The sequence below is a fragment of the Pelodiscus sinensis genome, chromosome 22, assembly GCF_052426305.1.
Source record: "Pelodiscus sinensis isolate ZL-2025 chromosome 22, ASM5242630v1, whole genome shotgun sequence".
NCBI lineage: Eukaryota > Metazoa > Chordata > Testudines > Trionychidae > Pelodiscus > Pelodiscus sinensis.
This window is the reverse complement of record NC_143073.1, coordinates 13,964,866-13,981,813: the sequence shown is the minus strand read 5'-3', so window position 1 is coordinate 13,981,813 and position 16,948 is coordinate 13,964,866. Positions and strand designations below refer to the sequence as shown.

At 52.1% G+C, this 16,948-nt stretch overlaps 2 protein-coding genes across 5 annotated transcripts in view; one reads left to right on the top strand and one right to left on the bottom strand.

Annotated features, from left to right (window-relative positions):
- Positions 1–5,189: 5,189 nt before the first annotated feature.
- ADAT3 (adenosine deaminase tRNA specific 3) lies at positions 5,190–7,167 on the bottom strand. Of its 4 annotated transcripts, none has more exons than XM_075907187.2 (2): positions 7,035–7,167; positions 5,190–6,298 (listed from the first exon to the last, which is right to left on the bottom strand). In XM_075907187.2, exons 1-2 carry the CDS (start codon positions 7,135–7,137, stop codon positions 5,280–5,282), a joined length of 1,122 nt encoding a protein of 373 aa, XP_075763302.1. In that variant the 5' UTR covers positions 7,138–7,167; the 3' UTR covers positions 5,190–5,279. The 4 variants fall into 4 exon arrangements, with proteins under 4 accessions (XP_075763302.1, XP_075763303.1, XP_075763304.1 ...); XM_075907188.2 differs by having other exon boundaries at positions 5,190–6,295; positions 7,035–7,166; XM_075907189.2 differs by lacking the exon at positions 7,035–7,167 and adding an exon at positions 6,878–7,013 and having other exon boundaries at positions 5,190–6,295.
- LOC102445440 (dnaJ homolog subfamily C member 3-like) overlaps positions 7,152–16,948 on the top strand; it is a 27,876-nt gene continuing 18,079 nt past the window's right edge. Inside the window, exons 1-7 of the mRNA XM_075907178.2 lie at positions 7,152–7,284; positions 9,169–9,279; positions 10,594–10,718; positions 13,832–13,906; positions 14,424–14,567; positions 16,227–16,408; positions 16,717–16,836. Of these exons, the coding sequence (XP_075763293.1) occupies positions 7,182–7,284; positions 9,169–9,279; positions 10,594–10,718; positions 13,832–13,906; positions 14,424–14,567; positions 16,227–16,408; positions 16,717–16,836 (860 nt within the window). The 5' untranslated portion in view covers positions 7,152–7,181. The remainder of the gene's footprint in view (positions 7,285–9,168; positions 9,280–10,593; positions 10,719–13,831; positions 13,907–14,423; positions 14,568–16,226; positions 16,409–16,716; positions 16,837–16,948) is intronic.

The window sequence follows — 16,948 nt, the reverse complement described above, 5'->3', positions numbered from 1 at the left end:
AGAGCCTGCACACCCACCCCTGCCCAGCCCGTTAACTAAGCCAGACTCCCTCCCACACCCACATTCCCTCCCAGAGCCTGATCCTTCTCCCTGTCTGCGCCAAACTCCTTTCCAGAGCCTCCACCACCTCAGCACCCCCCACCCCCACCCCAGCCCAAAGCCTGCACCTGGCAACCCAGACTCCCTCCCACAGACTTAGGCAGGTAGGGGAGGGACTTTGGATGGGGGAAGGAAGCAGCCTCTGGGTATTCTGGACACCATGATGGATGGACCAGCTTACCATGACTTCCAGTTTGCTCTGCAGGGCTGGCCGGGCCATGTTATTTTTGCAGCACTCCACCAACATTTATGCCATCTGCAAACATTTTCTAGTTGTGATTTTATGTTCAAGTCCAGCATAGGGATAAAAATGTTTAATAACATCAGGCCTCATAAAGATCTCTGGGAACCCACCACATATACTTCCATTTGGTGATGAGTGCCCATTGGCAACTGGTTTTTGAGATATCATTTAGCTGGGGGGAGGGAGAGTTATAATAATAACAATAATGGAGATTGCCTATCTCCTAGAACTGGAAGGGACCTTGAAAGGTCATTGAGTCCAGTCTGCTGCCTTCTCAGCAGGACCAAGTACCATCCCTGATGAATTTTTGCCCCAAATCCCTAAATGGCCTCTGCAAGGACTGAGCTCACAACCCTGGGTTTAGCAGGCAAATGCACAAACCACTGAGCTATCCCTCTCCTGCAAAGTTGCTTTATTGATCTTGTATACTGCTGATAAACAGTGTTCCCTGTAAGCTGCATGCTTGGGTAGCCACCCAGGAGGGATTTAGATGCTGCCAAGATGATTAGAAGATTACCCACTGCCAGCAGCATGTGTTTCTACTGGGGGTGCACATCTGCTCCTGTCTCAGTGCACATAAAATGTATTCTGCAGATGGATGGAAAAAATTAGAGGGAGCTGTTGCTGATAATATATTCAGCTAGTTATGTGGTAATATAAGTCAATGGCATCTGTGCACTTAACTTTATAAATCAAACTTGTCATCTCAGCAAAGTGTGAAATCAGAATTGTTTGATAAGATCAGTTCTTCATAAAATAGGCCTGGCATTAATTATATTCCTGCCTTTTAATTCTCTTTCATTTGAATCCCATGTCAGCTTTCCACCCTTTCACTCTTCTGATATTTCCTTCATATTTGAAAAAGTATTAAAAATTACCATCAGCGGGCCAGAGAATTCCTTGGGCAGCTCTTTTAGGACTCTTGGGATAAAAGTGCTCTATGTTTGCTGATTTCTATTTATCTGTAACATCCTGTGTTGGCATACACCTCTGTATTTATACCCTATGCTCTACTGTAATAATCTTTGTACACTCCTTGCTGCTGCTACTGCCCCTGAATCCCAAACCACAGCTTCCTCCTGATCTTGCCCCTCAATCCTTAAATAAGCCCCAGGAAAGCACCATCCTTTAAAAGGTGAACTAGCTCCAGTCACTTGTTTTTAGGGACATTTACTTCTTTTAAGGAGAGGGAGGAAAACGGGGGGATGGAAGAAGGAACCCCAACTTGGCTGGTTTCAAGGTTCTTTAAAAGACAACCAGGATTGATACATTTCTTATTGTGCTCCTCCAGCCTGATCACACTGTGATCCCAGGCCATTAGATTTCATCCAGCCACTCACATTGAGCCCAGTAACTTGTGTTTGGCTAAAGCATCAAGTGGCAACATGGGGGGCCACTAGCCATGTGACCTCCTCCCCAGCCCAGCAAAGGGCTGGAACAACCCCCCTTTGCCCCAAGCCTAGGCAGGCCTTATAAATCAACTTCTCCTTCCCCCCAGTGCCTCCTAGGGCCCACAGCTAAGACAGTCTTACCTGCCCTGGTTCCACGTCTTCTGAAAGCAGCCCCTAGGTGCCAGGCACATGGGTGGCCACGAAGGCTGCGTATGCTGCCCTTCATTGGCCAGGGACCATGACCAATGGGCACATCCAGTTCCGGGGGCACCCACTGGATATCCCAGAGACTTGGGATAATACAGCTTGCTCAGGCAGGGAAAAAAGGGAGGAGGTGTAGCCTTATATATTGAAAATGTAGCTCCTTGGACCAAAGTTAAGATGGAAATAGGAGACACGCTTGTTGAAAGTCTCTGGGTAAGGATAAAAGGAGGGGGGGGTCAAAGGTGATATCGTGGTAGGGATCTACTACAGCCCACCTAAGCAGGAAGGAGAAACCCTCCATCAGAGGAGGGATTTTCAGAGTAGCCTCACACTAGGAGTTGAAGACAACTTAACTAGTTCCTAGAGGGAGTCTGAGACTGGAATGAGATGGCAGGGCTGGGTTGGCTCTGATGGTTCAGGAGAGCCCTTCCAGTCTATGCTCCTAGACAGCACATAAACCCAAGTGCTAGGGAAGTCATTGTGTCAACAACTACACAATTAACGGATACGCATAGGCTTATTGGTTAATCATGTTGACTACATGCATTCTTCTCCCCCTCCCCCTTTGCTGCTTCTGAATCAGGAACCAATTCGCACAGTGAGCAGGAGCTGGTGCCCGTGAGGTGCTAGCCTTAAGCAGGCTCCCCAAAAGCACTGAATCCACCTGTCCCCATAATAGAAAGGCAGCAGCACAGAGAGTGAGGGGAGCAGGCTGGAACCATTACATGCGGGGAGCCAACATTCAAGCCAGCTCCCTGCGCTTATTGGTTCCTGCAGACCCACTTGCCCAGCCTTGCTGCCTCCTACAGAGGCAGGAGTGGGGGCTGGCAGGAACGAGCCAGTGCTGGGGGGAAGCCATCTCAAAGTTGGTTTCCCCAGCCCAAGCTCCACATCCCACAGAGCAGTCTCTGTCTGCGGCAAGCCTGGATCTGCCATGGACAGAGGCTGCTTCTCGGCATCATCCCCTATCCACAGGGGGTCTGAGCGCCCCATGGAGAAGCCTTTGTCTGTATCAGAGGCAACAATGCAGGGCAGCAGGTAGCCAATCTGCGTCAGGAGCTGGTTTTTAAATTGGCTCCTCTCATGGACTGGCTCCTGCCTGCCATCCCATGCTGCTGGCTCAGATACAGAGGCAGGGGGCTCCCCGGAAGTGGGGCCAGGAGCACACTGATTGCCAGCTCCATCCCCAAGGACTATTGTATATTCGTGTAACAGCTAAGTTTTCATGCAGTTACACGACTATTCAATTACACGATATCTAACATCCCTACCAAGTACAGCAGCTCATGTTTTTAGCTTTGGACATATCCCTCTACACAGAATAGAATACAAGGACTGGAAGGGACCTCGAGAGGTCATCGAGTCCAGTCCCCTGCCCCCATGGCAGGACCAAATACTGTCTAGACCAGTGGTCTCCAACCTTTTTACACCCAAGATCACTTTTTAAGTCTCAGAACAGGCGAAGATCTACTGCCCCGCCCCTTCCTTGAAGCCCCGCCTACATTACATGAGGAAATCTAATGTAAATGTACTGCGCAGGTGCACAGTTCAGAGAGGGCTCAAGAGCTACTCTTAGAGCCCCTGAGATCTACCCGTAGCTCGCGATCTACTGGTTGGTGACCACAGGTCTAGACCATCCTTGATAGACATTTATCTAACCTACTCTTAAATATCTCCAGAGATGGAGATTCCACAACCTCCCTGGGCAATTTATTCAACTGTTTGACTACCCCGACAGTTAGGAACTTTTTCCTAATGTCCAACCTAAACCTCCCTTGTTGCAGTTTAAGCCCATTGCTTCTTGTTCTATCCCCAGAGGCCAAGATGAACAAGTTTTCTCCCTCCTCCTTATGACGCCCTTTTAGATATCTGAAAACTGCTGTCATGTCCCCCCTCAATCTTCTCTTTTCTAAACTAAACAAACCCAGTTCTTGCAGCCTTCCCTCATAGGTCATGTTCTCTAGACCTTTAGTCATTCTCGTTGCTCTTCTCTGGACCCTCTCCAATTTCTCCACATCTTTCTTGAAATGCGGTGCCCAGAACTGGACACAATACTCCAAGGCTACATCTAGATTGTATCCCTTTTCCATAAAAGGGATGCAAATTAGACGTATCGCAATTGCAAATGAAGCAGGGATTTAAATCTCCCCTGCTTCATTAGCATAAAAATGGCTGCCGCTTGTTTCGGCATGGAGCTTTGCCGGAAAAAAATCGCCACTCTAGACACGGATCTTTCGGAAAATAAAGCCTTTTCCGAAAGATCCCTTATTTTAAGAGGGATAAGGGATCTTTCGGAAAAGGCTTTATTTTCCAAAAGATCCGCATCTAGACTGGCGGTTTTTTCCGGCAAAGCTTCATGCTGAAAAAAAGCGGCAGCCATTTTTATGCTAATGAAGCAGGGGAGATTTAAATCCCCGCTTCATCAGCAATTGCGATACGCCTAATTTGCATCCCTTTTTCTTAAAAGGGATGCAATCTAGATGTAGCCCAACTGAGGCCTAACCAGCGCAGAGTAGAGGCATGAGAATGCCCCTCTGAGCATTAGAGTCCAGTTCTTAAGTGGGCTCTGCTAGCACAAGCAGCCAGGCCAGGCCAGAGTCCTAGCAGCTCTCTCAGTTATGTGATGCTCCTCAATTCCTCCAGCAGCCATGCTGTCCTGCTACAATCTTCACTTGGGACATGGTCCCTGGTGTGGGAGGCACATAATGGAACCTGGGGAGGGATGGAGGCCAGTGGCAGATTTGGGGCCCCCAGAAAAATCTCCTCCTACCATGGACCCAGGGTGGAAAGGCTCTAGCAGAGCTATCAGTCTCCAGGCTGCAGGAGGGAGCAGTCGGGGAAGGCAGTCAGGGGGGTGAGGCCTCAGAGTGGGGGTGGGGTTCTGGGCTCCAACCACAGATGAGACCTCCGTTATAGTCCTCGCAGAGAATGAGAGCTGGATTCCAGCCAGGCCTAGGCTCTGAGAAAGAACCACCCCAACGGAGGGCTCAAGTGAGAGGCATGGCCTTGGCTGGAAGAGCCAGTGCAGGTGGGTAGCTTCCCCACAGGGAAGCTTCACTTGCTGCTTCATGGTCCCTAAGGGGCAAGTGAAGGTTTCAGGCAAACACAACCAGAACTACATAGTCACACACACCACTACACACGCACACTCCCTGCAGCATGTTTGGTCACTCAGGAAGCCCACCCGTCCATGGGGAAAATGGGCACAGATCTGGTGGTCAACATGCCCTTGAGAACCAATGCTGCCATAACCCTGTTAAAACAAATTTATTTTAAAAAAAAAAGCAAAGCTCAGCTTTTAAAACAAATGGTATAAAAACAAGCCATATAAAAACAGCCGCTTAGCTAGCAACCTCCTGGCCCAAGCGTTGGCATGGCCCCTCCAGGATGCCTCTAAAGACTTCATAGCGGTGGTTCAGGTCTTTGCGGCCATGGATGCGGTATCTTGTCCCCAAAGCCCCGTGTGGGGAGGCCACACCATAAAAGACCCTCTGAATTCTGGAGTGGACCAGGGCCATGGCGCACATGGCACAGGGCTCACGGGTGAGGTACAGGTCATAACCGGTGCAGATGTAGGGAAGGCCATCACCAGATACAGCATGTTCATCAGAAGGCAGAAAGGTGCAAGCAGGATAGTCGTGGTAGCTGTAGGCTCCTCCACCCTGGCCGCAAGCCACCAGGTCAATGCAGACCATGGTGGCATGCAGTAGTGGGTGGAGGCCCTTCCTGCAGTCATGACCCACAGCCAGGACCCGTCCTGTGGCCGTGTCAACCACAGCAGCGCCCACTGGCACCATCCCCAGCTCCGCCCCCTGGCGTGCAGCATGGATAGCTTGCTCCATGTGACCTTGCATGGCTGCCTTGTCTTGTGGAGTGAAGAGTTGCCCGGCCAGAGCCTGGCTGGTCCGCTTGTTTTCATGGAAGGCTGTGGGCCAGTGCCGGGCGGCTTCTTCGAACTGGGGCCGGGTGAGGGGGGCACGTGCAGGCACCTGCACTAGGAAGGGCTCTCCCAGGCCACAGATGTCCACCTGTCCATCCGGGAGCAGCTCCGACAGTGTCTGCAAGGCCCCTGTGTCCTGCGAGGGGCTGGCCAGGCAGAGGAGCACCTCCAACGGCTGAGTTCCGCCACGTGCCCGCACACGCTTAAGGTGTGGGAGCTCCGTAAGGGGGCGCGCAGCCGACAGCTGCTGCACCAGGCGGGATGTTTCAGTCTTGAGCAACACGGGGGCAGCATAGGCCAGGATCAGCTCCACCTCCTGGGATTCCAGCTCAGGAAGTACCAGCAAGGCCTCCCATGGGGGGTCATCCAGCTCCTGCATCTTCCTGCGCTTGTAGTCTGGCTCCATCGCCCCAGGGCCTGCTGGGAAGGGAGTGGGTTGGACGTTGGGTTCCTCTTCACCCCAATACCTCACCACCTCTTCCCCAAACTTCCCCCCCCCCAGCCACCCACCCCTCCTGTGGGGGGCTGCATCTCCCCTCAAGCGCTAAGGGGATCTTCAGAGACTGCACCTCCCAGCTATCCCTTTCCCTCCTCAGGGGACTCACTTATGACCCCCATATTAACCCCACAGCCATCTCCCTTCTTCATATGGGGGGGGGGGCTCTTTCCTCCCTCAGCCCCAACGATTCTCCTTTCTCCTCCACGGGAGGGCGGCCCCTTAGTAACCTGCTCCCTGCCCCTTTCACCGGGGGAGGGGAGGGTGTCCCCTTCCCCCACTATCTGCCCCCCCCCCCAACATGGGGGGCGGCTCCAGCCCCCGAACCCGCCCAAGGGCCCCTTCTCCCAGCCCTCAGGATCCCTTCCACTTCTCCCACAGAGCCCCTGCCAGCATCCCTGACACCCCCCGCGGGACCCTCCTTGGCCCAGCCCCCCAGAACCTCCCCCGCACCTGCCCCCCACTCTCCAAACCAGACCCCGCCTCCTGTCCCATCCCCTCACGCCCATTGGCTCCTGGTGCTGCCCATCAGCAAAGCCGAGCGTCCCGTTCCCGGGCAGGGGCGAAAGAAACGCGGAAGCCTGAAGGGACAGAGAGCGCGTGAGGCCGCGGTCCTCCCAGAACATAGAAACGGGCGGGCAGAGCGGCCCGCAGCTTTACCATGGAGTCCGCCCTCCGGATGGACGGTCCCAGGATCACGGAGTACGGCTGGCAGAGGAGCCGGCGGAAGTGACATCGGAACACGGGGCCGGAAGTGCGGCATGCGGAAGTGCGGACCGGAGCCGGAGCCGGAGCCGGAGCGCTGCCATGGAACCCGGGCGAGCAGCCGGGCAGGGGCTGTGGCGCTGCGGGCGGCGGCTGCTCTGGGCCACCTCCCTACTCTGCGTCCTACTGGACCTGCAGCTGCCAGGTAACCATGGCAACTCGCCGGAAGCGGCCCCTCCCTCTGCCCCTCAGAAGAATTCCCGCAACCCCGCTCCTTTCGCCCTTGGCCCCACCCTCTTCCCCGCAGGCCCCACCCTCACCGGCTCAGCTCGCGCTCTCCCGTCTGACCCCGCCCCCGCCCAACCATCCGACTTCCTAGCCCCGCCCCTTTCTTCGCTAGCTCCGCCCCTTCCGTCAAACCGAGTCACCGAACTGGCCCCGCTGTCTCTTTAGCTCTCCACTGGCTCCTTCCACCTGCTGCTGGCCCCGCCCCTTTCCTGTTGGCCGTGCCTATTACAAGCCACTTTAGTTCCTCACTGTCTCCTCCTCACCCCCCGATGGGGAAGTCTAGGGGTGACCAGAGAGCAAGTGTGGAAACCCGGGGAGAGGTGTTTAGAAGACAAAGTCCCAAATATGGAGACTGGCCCTATCCCAGCGGGGCAGCTGGTCAGCCCAGGGCAGATGACAGCCTGAGTGGCAGGGAAAGGGTGGAGCTCTGGTGCCAGCAGGGCAGGAGGAAGGGCAAGCTGGGGATGGAGTGGCTGGGTTCAGGAGAGGGAGTGTGGTTAGAGGGGAAGAGGACAGGGCCTGGTGGCTGAGGGTGGAAGGACATCAGGGAAAAGGGGTGGGCATGGGGGGAAGGTGAATGTCCCAAGAACCTTAGGGAAGAGCAGGTGGGGTCAGGAAAGCCGGGAAGAGTGAAGGAGTGGTGAGGTGGGGTCAGGGCAGGCAGGAAGGGGGAAAAGCCATGGGAGTGGGAGCTAGTATGGAAAGAGACCAGGCTAAGAGAGTAATGGCTGGACTGGGTGTGAAAGGGCGGGACCAGGAGAATGGGGATGGTGCTGATTGAAATGGTGCCTGGCAGGGCTGGCAGAAAATGGACAGGCCATTCAGTTTTAGACTGCTTAGGGAAGGTGGAAGCTCCTTTGCTGGAGTTTTTCAAAAGGAGGCTGGGGAGTCATCTGGCTGGATGGTTAGACACAACAAATCTTGGAAGAGAGTTTGACTAGGTGACCTGTGTTTCTATGATTAGGGCTTTATCAAATTTGCGGTATGTTTTGGTCGATGTCAAGGTCATAGGATTTTAAAAATCATAAATATAATGATTTCAGCTACTTCACCTCCAAATTTTAGGGTGTTGTACTTTTAGGGGGCCTGACCCAAAAAGAAGTTGGGAGAGGGCACAAAATTATTGTAGAGGAGGCTGCGGTGCTGCTACCTTACTTCTGCATTGGGCTGGGACATCAGAAAGTGGCAGTTTCTGGCTGCAACCCTAGTTCTGAAGGCAGAGTCGTCACCAACAGCAGCGCAGGAGTAAGGGTGGCAATACTATACTATGCTACCTTTAGTTCTGCACTGCTGCCTGCAGAGCTCAGTCAGCTGCTGCCACCCTCTGGTCACCCAGCTGTCAAGGCAGCGGTGCAGACATAAGGGTGGCACAGTATAGTATTGTCACCCTTACATCTATGCTCCACTGACAGGGTGCTGCCTTCAGAGATGGATGCCCGACCAACAACTGCTGCTTTCTGACTGCCCAGCTCAGAAGGCAGCACAGAAGTACGGATAGCAGTACTGCGAGCCCCCTAAAATAATCTTGTGACTCCCTGCAACTCCCTTTTGAGTCATGCCCCCTATTTGAGAACTGTTGGTCTTCCCAGTGGAATCTGTATAGTGTAGGGTAAAAGTGACACATTTTTCATGGCTGTAAATTTCGTAAGGCCCTAGCTATGATGCTGTACTAGAGTGGCATTAAATACAGTGGTGTGTAGAGTGGGGTCAAGGCCCCATTTCCACAAATGGGGACTTCAGTGGGGCACCCAGCCCTGACTCCCCTCTACCCAGTCAAGGTGAGACACTTTGTCCCCTGCAGGTTTGCTGGCTTCCGGGCAGGCTGAGATCGAGAACCATCTGGAAATGGGGCGCAAGCTGCTGGCAGCTGGTCAGCTGGCTGAAGCACTGTCTCATTATCACTCAGCCGTAGGTAAGTACGAAGAGAGAAGGGGATGTCACCAGCTAGCCTGGGAGCGTGTCAGACCGGAGTGACAATAGCCTCCTCCACACTTACAGCTGTGCCAGGCAGGCATGGGGCATATGGGACTCCCTGGAGGAAGCAGACAGGAGCTTGGCACCAGGGAGGGTTGTTTGGCACAGAAGGAACTACTCAGGATGGCTATGGGTCAGTTTCATGAATGGGGCATTGAAGTTGGTGGGAAGCAGGTAGTGAAATGGGCTATTTCATGGGCATGTAGGAATGGTCAGCTCAGACATAAGGCCCATGTAGCAGTATACCAGCAGTGGGCAACCTGCAGCCTATTGGGGCTCTGTGTGTGATGCAGGAGACATTTTGTTTATTGTTGCTAAATTGAACTGGTTCCTTTCCATGTAGTTTTTCCTATTGGTATTATTAAAGTGACACACATGTAAAGCAAGGGCATGTAAAGTGAGATGCATGCTGATTGCACACACACTGACTGTGAGAGCTGTGTGCTCCCTCTGCATCCAATCAAAGCACTCCTACAGTTCAATCGACACCCCCACAAATTCTAGATACATGAGCACACTTGGCAAAACTACCTCTCCTAGGAGATGATCTTCATTACAACAATCTTACAGGCCACTGAGATGAAGAAGTGCCACTCTTGCAGCTCACTCACTAGCCGAGGTAGCCCATCACTGCAGTATACTCTCTCCAACACTGCATGCTTTGGAGGAAGGTGTACGTACCCTGCAGTAGCAAGTAGGCAAATGTTGTTCCCATATCAGCTGGTGTTTATCAGAGATCAGTATAAGTCCTGGAGTACTATGTTGAATATCCCTTCCCAAATTGGATTTCATTAATGATGATCGCTATGCTAGCCCTCCACAGACACGGCCGATTCCTTTGTGACTTTTGGCCAGGAGTTCTGCAGCGTGGTTGCATGTTGGAGGGAACAGAGTTTCTTTTGATCAGATTTTGAATTCCCCAACTTTTCCCTGTGTTCCCATGTTACAAAAGCAGGTGCTCCAGTGAGGAAGGCTTGTTGGCTTATTGATCAAGGTAGGGCCTAGGAGCTCTGCTCAAGATTTAAACCCCATTATGCTAGGTGCCAGACAGATGGATACAGAGAAATCCCAATCCACATGACAGATGGATTTGGGAGGACAGAGTAGCAATAAAACAAGCAGAGGCCTCAGCTCTCTGTTCCCTTTCAGTCTCAGATCACTGGGGTGTGTAAGGTGGCAAAAGGAGGCAGGGAGAACAAATCTGGGCTGGACTAGGAGAGGGGCCAGCACTAACATATTCTACCTCCTGCAGAAGGCGACCCCAAGAATTACCTTACATATTACAAGCGAGCGACTATCTACTTGGCCATGGGCAAGTTCCGCTCGGCACTGCCCGACCTGTCAAAGGCCATTGAGCTCAAGCCGGACTTCCTAGCCGTAAGTCACACTCACTGTTCTCACCTCTGACTTGTGGGGATATTAACTAATGGCAGGTTATTTTTGCTGCCACATGCAGTGTGATTGAGAGGCTGCTGCTGTCATGGGGGATGCGGCTGTGTCCCTTTTGAACTGGGATGACTTGGTCCTCCAAGGACGTTGCCGCTTCTCCATGTGGAACAGCCCCCCTGGCTGTTGATCTTTTACTGGCAGATCTGGTTGGGAATTGCTCAATGGAGGATTTGTTTAGGTCAGAAAAAACCAGTCTGTTCACAGCTGACAGAAAACCACCCCAGAGTCAAATTCCCACTTCCAGATCCCATGCAGTGATATAACCCTGGGGTTATCAAGTCAGGCTCTGAAGGAATACTGAGGTACGTTCCCAAAGTGGGGAGGTTGGCTGTAGTCAAGGGGGTCAGTGCACTCAGTTTGTGAGACTGAGATTCGTAGAGTCTCAAGGCCAGAAAGACTCCTTGTGAGCACCTAGTCTGAGCACCTGTGTAATAAACACCGGAGAACTTCCCCAAAATACTGCCTGGTTGAACCTTAGAAGATCTCTTCAAGATACATCTGGTGGTGATTTAAACATGACCAGAGAAGGTCAGTGGTTTCAGCTGTTAGATACCCTCACTGTTAAAAGTGTAAGCCAGTGGGTCCCTCCCAACCTGTGGTCTGTGGACCCCTGGTGGTCCATGACAGTATTGCAAGGGGTCTGTGGAAAGTTTAAAAATAAGGATCGGGCCCACTGAGGTAGGCCCAATCCTTACTTACTTTTTCTTTTTTCTTTTTTTTTCCTCCCTCAGGGACGGGGGAGTGGGGCTGTGAAATTTAAACGATTGAAAAAGGGTCTGTATGCTCAAAAAGGTTGGGAACCACTGGTGTACGATTTATTTTCAGTGTGCATTTTCCATCTGCAATATCCAGCCATTGAGCTGGTTAGACCTTTGTTTGCTATCCGTGGTTATCAACCAGGGGGACACATAGCCATGGGGCGGACGTAGAGGTCTTCCAGGGGATATATCGACTTATCTAGATATTTGCTTAGTTTTACAACAGGCTACATTCAAAGCCCTAGCAGAATCAGGACAAACTAAAATTTCATACAGACAGTGTCTTGTTTATATTGCCCTATGTACTGTACACTGACATGTAAGTACCAGTTTAAATTCCATGGTGAAAATGAGACCGTCCTCAGTTTTTCGGTATTGGTGTGGCTGTGTTGCTTTTGTATTTTTATGTCTGATTTTGTAAGCAAGTCATCTTTAAGTGAGGTGAAACTTGGTGGTATGCAGGACAAATCAGCCTCCTGAAAGAGGTACAGTTCTTAAGTTCTTATAGCTCTAACCAGTTGGTTAGTCTGGGAGTTCTCTCTCCCCCATTCTGCCTGAGCTCAGACACAGATGTTTATAATGATTTGCTGCTAGCACTGGTTCAAAAGCAGCTTGGCTGAAATCGTGTTGACACAAAGACATCAGTAGCATTGTCCTTCTCCTTTCCTGGCCAGAGCAAGGAAGGTAAGGCACATGACTGGGAGAGCTCAGTGGATTCGCCCCACTGCCTCCCTGCTTGGCCTGAGGCCAGTCCCAGCCCTTCTCTGTGACTCACTTTCCCTCTCTGGGGTAATGACATTCCCTGTCTGGGATTAACCTGGGACTGTGAATTGCATTGATATGCTAGGAGGTGAGGTGCAACAAGAAGCATGAGCTAAAATGTACAGATTTTATTGCTGGCACTCACTAGGGTCTTGAAAATCTGGCTGCCTATTTTTCTTCTCCCTAAATATGGTATTTCTGGCCTGGATTTTCAAGGTACACCACTGAAAACAGGGCTGGAATTTGCAAACAAGAAGCAATTTCAGGGCAGTTCTCTGCCCTGTGCTCAGATGGTCACAATAGTTCTTTGTTGTCATAGAATCCGTGATCCTGCCCCTCTTTGCATAACACTTTGAGATCTACAGGTGCAAGTGCCACGGAAGAGGTACCTGTTGTTACTGATAGGGTCCAAGGCCAGAGGAGAGCTTTGTCAACTGGTCTCACTTTCTGCATAAGGCAGGCTAGAGAATTCCCTGAACTAATTCCTCTTTGAAGTAGAGCAGGCCTTAGAGGGGACGTCTACACGGCAATAAAAAACTCACAGCACCGAGTCTTGGAGCAGCTGGCTTAGGCTGCAGGCAATCATGAAGGATTTTAGAGCCTCGGCTCCAGCCTGACTCTGAATGTCTATGCTCCTGGTTTTAGCCCTGTGAGCCTGAGTCAGTCGAACTGGGCTGATCCCACAGCATACATCTACCCTTTGAGGAAATGGCTGATTCTGATTTTAAAAGTCACTTTAGCTAGATTTTTTAAAAGGAGAATGCCTCTAAAAATCTAGCACCGGGGGTCAGGAGGTTATTACAGGGGGGTTGTGAGTTGCCAGCCTCTGCATGCTGGGGAATACAGAGAACTCTGTGCGCCAAGCTGCCAGCCTGAGCCTTTCAGAGATGCGTGACTGGAGAGGAGTAGCTGCTGCTCAGATTTGAAGGTAGCACTGCATCTAACAGCGGCACAGAAGTTGTTTTTGTGGGTAAGAATCACTTCATCAGGTGCATGGAATGGAAATATGTATTAGCATAGAAGGGAGTTACTTATCAAGTGTCTATCTGTATCTATGCACGTCTTTTGGGGGGCTTGAAATATTTTCATAGGGAGTCCCAGCAAAAAAAATTTGAGAACCCCTCCACCTCACTTTTCCTGATTGTAAAACGGATAATGACGCTAAATCTTCTCTGGAATGTGCTCCGAGGTCCACAGATGAAAAGTGCTGGAAAAGAGCTGGGTATGAAACAAAAGGGCCTAGATGGCCTAGCCACAGAGGATCGTATCTTGGGTACTCTAGGAAGGATCTCCTGGAATCAAACTTTGGACATCCATTGTTAGAGACCTTGTTGGCAAAACGTGGTGGCTATTAGGGCCCTGATTCAGCCAGGCGCATGAGCACAGGCTGCGCTGCCTTTTGCAACAGACCATGCTTAAGCATTAAGAACTGTGCTTTGATTGACGGCACCAATCTGAATCTGTGGTTGCCAGAGTCTTTTGCTGCTCTCACCCTGGAAATCTGCTCTGTATTCACTCCAGGCCAGGTTACAGCGGGGCAACATTTTCCTGAAACAGGGCAATACAGAGGAGGCCAAACAGGACTTTGAAGCCGTGGTGAGTGCCATGAGAAGAGACCCCCAAGGTTGGCCTCGGGAGAGGCATGGGAATGGAATGTCTTGTGGTTGGGGGGGAGGGGAGTTTCCAGAAGCAGCTCTGCGGAATCTAAGCAGCCTGAGCTGATGTTCTGGCTTTGCTGCATTATGTTGTGTAGCATCACCCCTCCCTGCCATGGCGTTGCCGCCCACCCTGTTGCTTTCCCCCCTGCTGTGCTGCCTGCCCAAGCGCAGAGGGATCTCTGAAAAGATGTTTGTCTGCAGCCCCCCAGTGCAGAGATACAACGTTCCCTCTAATCTTTTCCACCCATGTGTGGATTTTTTCCATCCTGGTGCAGAATACATTTTTTGCATGCATCAAGGCATGTGTGAATGTGCACCACCAGGGAACACTAGTTACAGGCCCATCTGCCTGCGTATCTGTCTTCTGGTGGGCACTGGTTGGAGAACTTTGCTAAAGGGCCACCTTTGGGCATCTGGTGATCCTTGTTGGTTTTTTCTCCTTCACACCCCTCCAGCTGCAGAGTGATCCCAGCCACAAGGAGGCTCAGAGCCAGTTAGCTAGACTCACTGAGTTGGAAGTGTCCATGCAAGAAGCCCAGGCAGCTTATCAGAGAACAGACTACTCGGGAGCCATCAGGATCCTGGAGCAAGCCATTGAGGTATCTGTCAAGAGGCGGTTGCTTGTGGGGATCACACCATTTCTGAGAGTAGGGGAGTGTCGCTCAGTTGCCCAGGGACGCTGCTGGCCAGTGCTGTTACAATGGTCCTTTGTAACCTAGTCAGACTACATCTCTCCATGTTATATCTAGGTCGTCACTCTTGCGGAGGCAAAGCAGTGCATCATGGAATTTGTAGTTCCACTACCTCATGTCCCTGCTCTCTTCCATGGGATGGCCTCCCTGGACTGATTGTGGTGCCTCATAGGAGGCACAGTCAGGGCTCCCTTGATGTAGTGCTGAGGGTCAGCAAGCAGGAGAATGTCATGTCTCATGGGGGTTGTAGTTCAGTTGCCACACAATTCACTTCACCTCTGTAGGCAAGGCTCCCCAGCCAGACTACATCTTCCATGATGCACAACGCTCACGGATTCCCATGATGTACCTCATCCTACAAAAGGGGAGACTGCAGTGCATCATGGGAGATATCTGCCCGATAGAGATCAATGGGAACATAAATCAACCAAACTACATTTCCCATGGTGCCTTGTAATTTCCCCTCTTGGAGAAGGGGAGGTAGGGCATCATGGGAGATGTAGTCCAGCTAGTAAGCCAGGCCCATAGCAGAGAATGGGGACATGAGGCATCCAAACTACAGTTCCCACAGGGCAATGTGGCAACATTTTCAAATTGAAATATTTCAGGGGGTTTGGCCTAAATTTGGAGGAATTTTGAGCAGTGAGATTTTTAACCAAAAATCAACTTTTTTCCATGGGGAAGCAGATGCTTTTGACAAAAAAGTTGTCAATCTCGCAGTTTATACCAAAACCCAACAAATTGTGAAGGTACCCAGCATCTTCCTTGTGCAGTGAACAAGCACCCAACAATTCAGGAAAGTCTTTGGGTCAGTCTGGTCCCTGGGGTGCCCCCTCAACTCTGAGCATCTGCTGCTCTGAGGTGTGCCGGATTTAAGGCCAGAAAGACAAGTGGACCAGAGTCAGGGTGGCAGCAGTGGGTTGTTTATCTACAAGCCAGCTCCATTTTCAATCTCACATCTGCCTACCACGACCTGGGCTGGCTGAGGCCCAGTGTGGGAGCTTGAGGAGGTGAGCATGCACCAAGGGCAATTGTGCAGGAAAACTGGGGCAGTGGATGAAGCTGGGAGTAAGGGATGCTGGGCATTGGGATCTTGGAAGTGTGCTCTGGTCCCCCTGCTGCCTTATTAAAATGCCAGAGGGATCTTGAGCAAAGGGGATGGTGGGTCTCCCTGGACTTGGTTCAGGTCCTGCTTCAGTTTCCTCGCTGCCCACCCATGCACCATGAAGTCCCCTTTCCCTTTCATCAGTCCAGGCACATAGAGTCCTGCTGCCCAGCCCCTTCCTCGGACTGATGCTGTTTTACACACAGGACGTGGCCTCGCCTTTCTCCTCACTTTTGGATTCTTCTTTCCTGCTGTGCCGGGGGCTTGGAAAGGCCGGATTCTGCCCCGTAAAGTTGCAAAGTTGGCTCCAGCACTGGCCATCCCAAGAGAGGGAGAATGGCAGAGCCGAAGCTGGGCAGGCTTGGTTGGGGGTTGTGTAACGGGCCCTGCCGTGCACCCCAAAGCAGTGTGGCCCCTAGGCACAGACTTGCTTGTGCTCAGGTTTGCTCCCTTGGCCACAGATCTCCCCGTGGGACCCCGAAGCCAAGGAACTACGTGCCGAGTGCTACCTGATGCTGGGCGAATACAACAAGGCCATCCTCGATCTGAAACCCACCACCAAGCTCCGCGCTGACAACCGAGCAGCTTTCCTCAAGCTCAGCCAGCTGTACTATGGCCTGGGGGAGCACGAGGAGGCGCTGGTGTGAGTGGGGGAGGGGAGGAGGCCCTGGCTAGGGAGTGGGGGATCTTGGGGGGGAGGGGAACTCTGGGCCCATCTGCACCCCTAATTCCCACCTCCCCACCAGGTTTCTTGAATCCCTGCCCCAGAGGTGCCAGTCCTCAGGGAGGTGACATTGCCTGCATCAGACATCCTTCCTTAACTTTGAGCCCTGACCATGGACACAGGAAGGGCCAGGGATGTGCTGGGATCTCGGGGAGGGGAGAGGGGGACTGTGACATTGCTGCATCTTCCAGAAACCTGCCCCACCTGTCACCTCTGCCCCTCCCCAGGCAGGTGCGCGAATGTCTCAAGCTGGACCAGGACGACAAGGCCTGCTTTGCCCATTACAAGCAAGCCAAGAAGCTCTCCAAGCAGCTGGAGACAGCCGAGGAGCACGTCAGAGCACAGAGGTGATGACCAGGCCCCTTCTCCCTCTATCCCCATCTCTCCGTCAATCCAGGGGTTGTGAAAGGCCGTTTCTTTCCAGCCAGTGGGCCTTGGCACTCTGAAACCTCTAGGGGG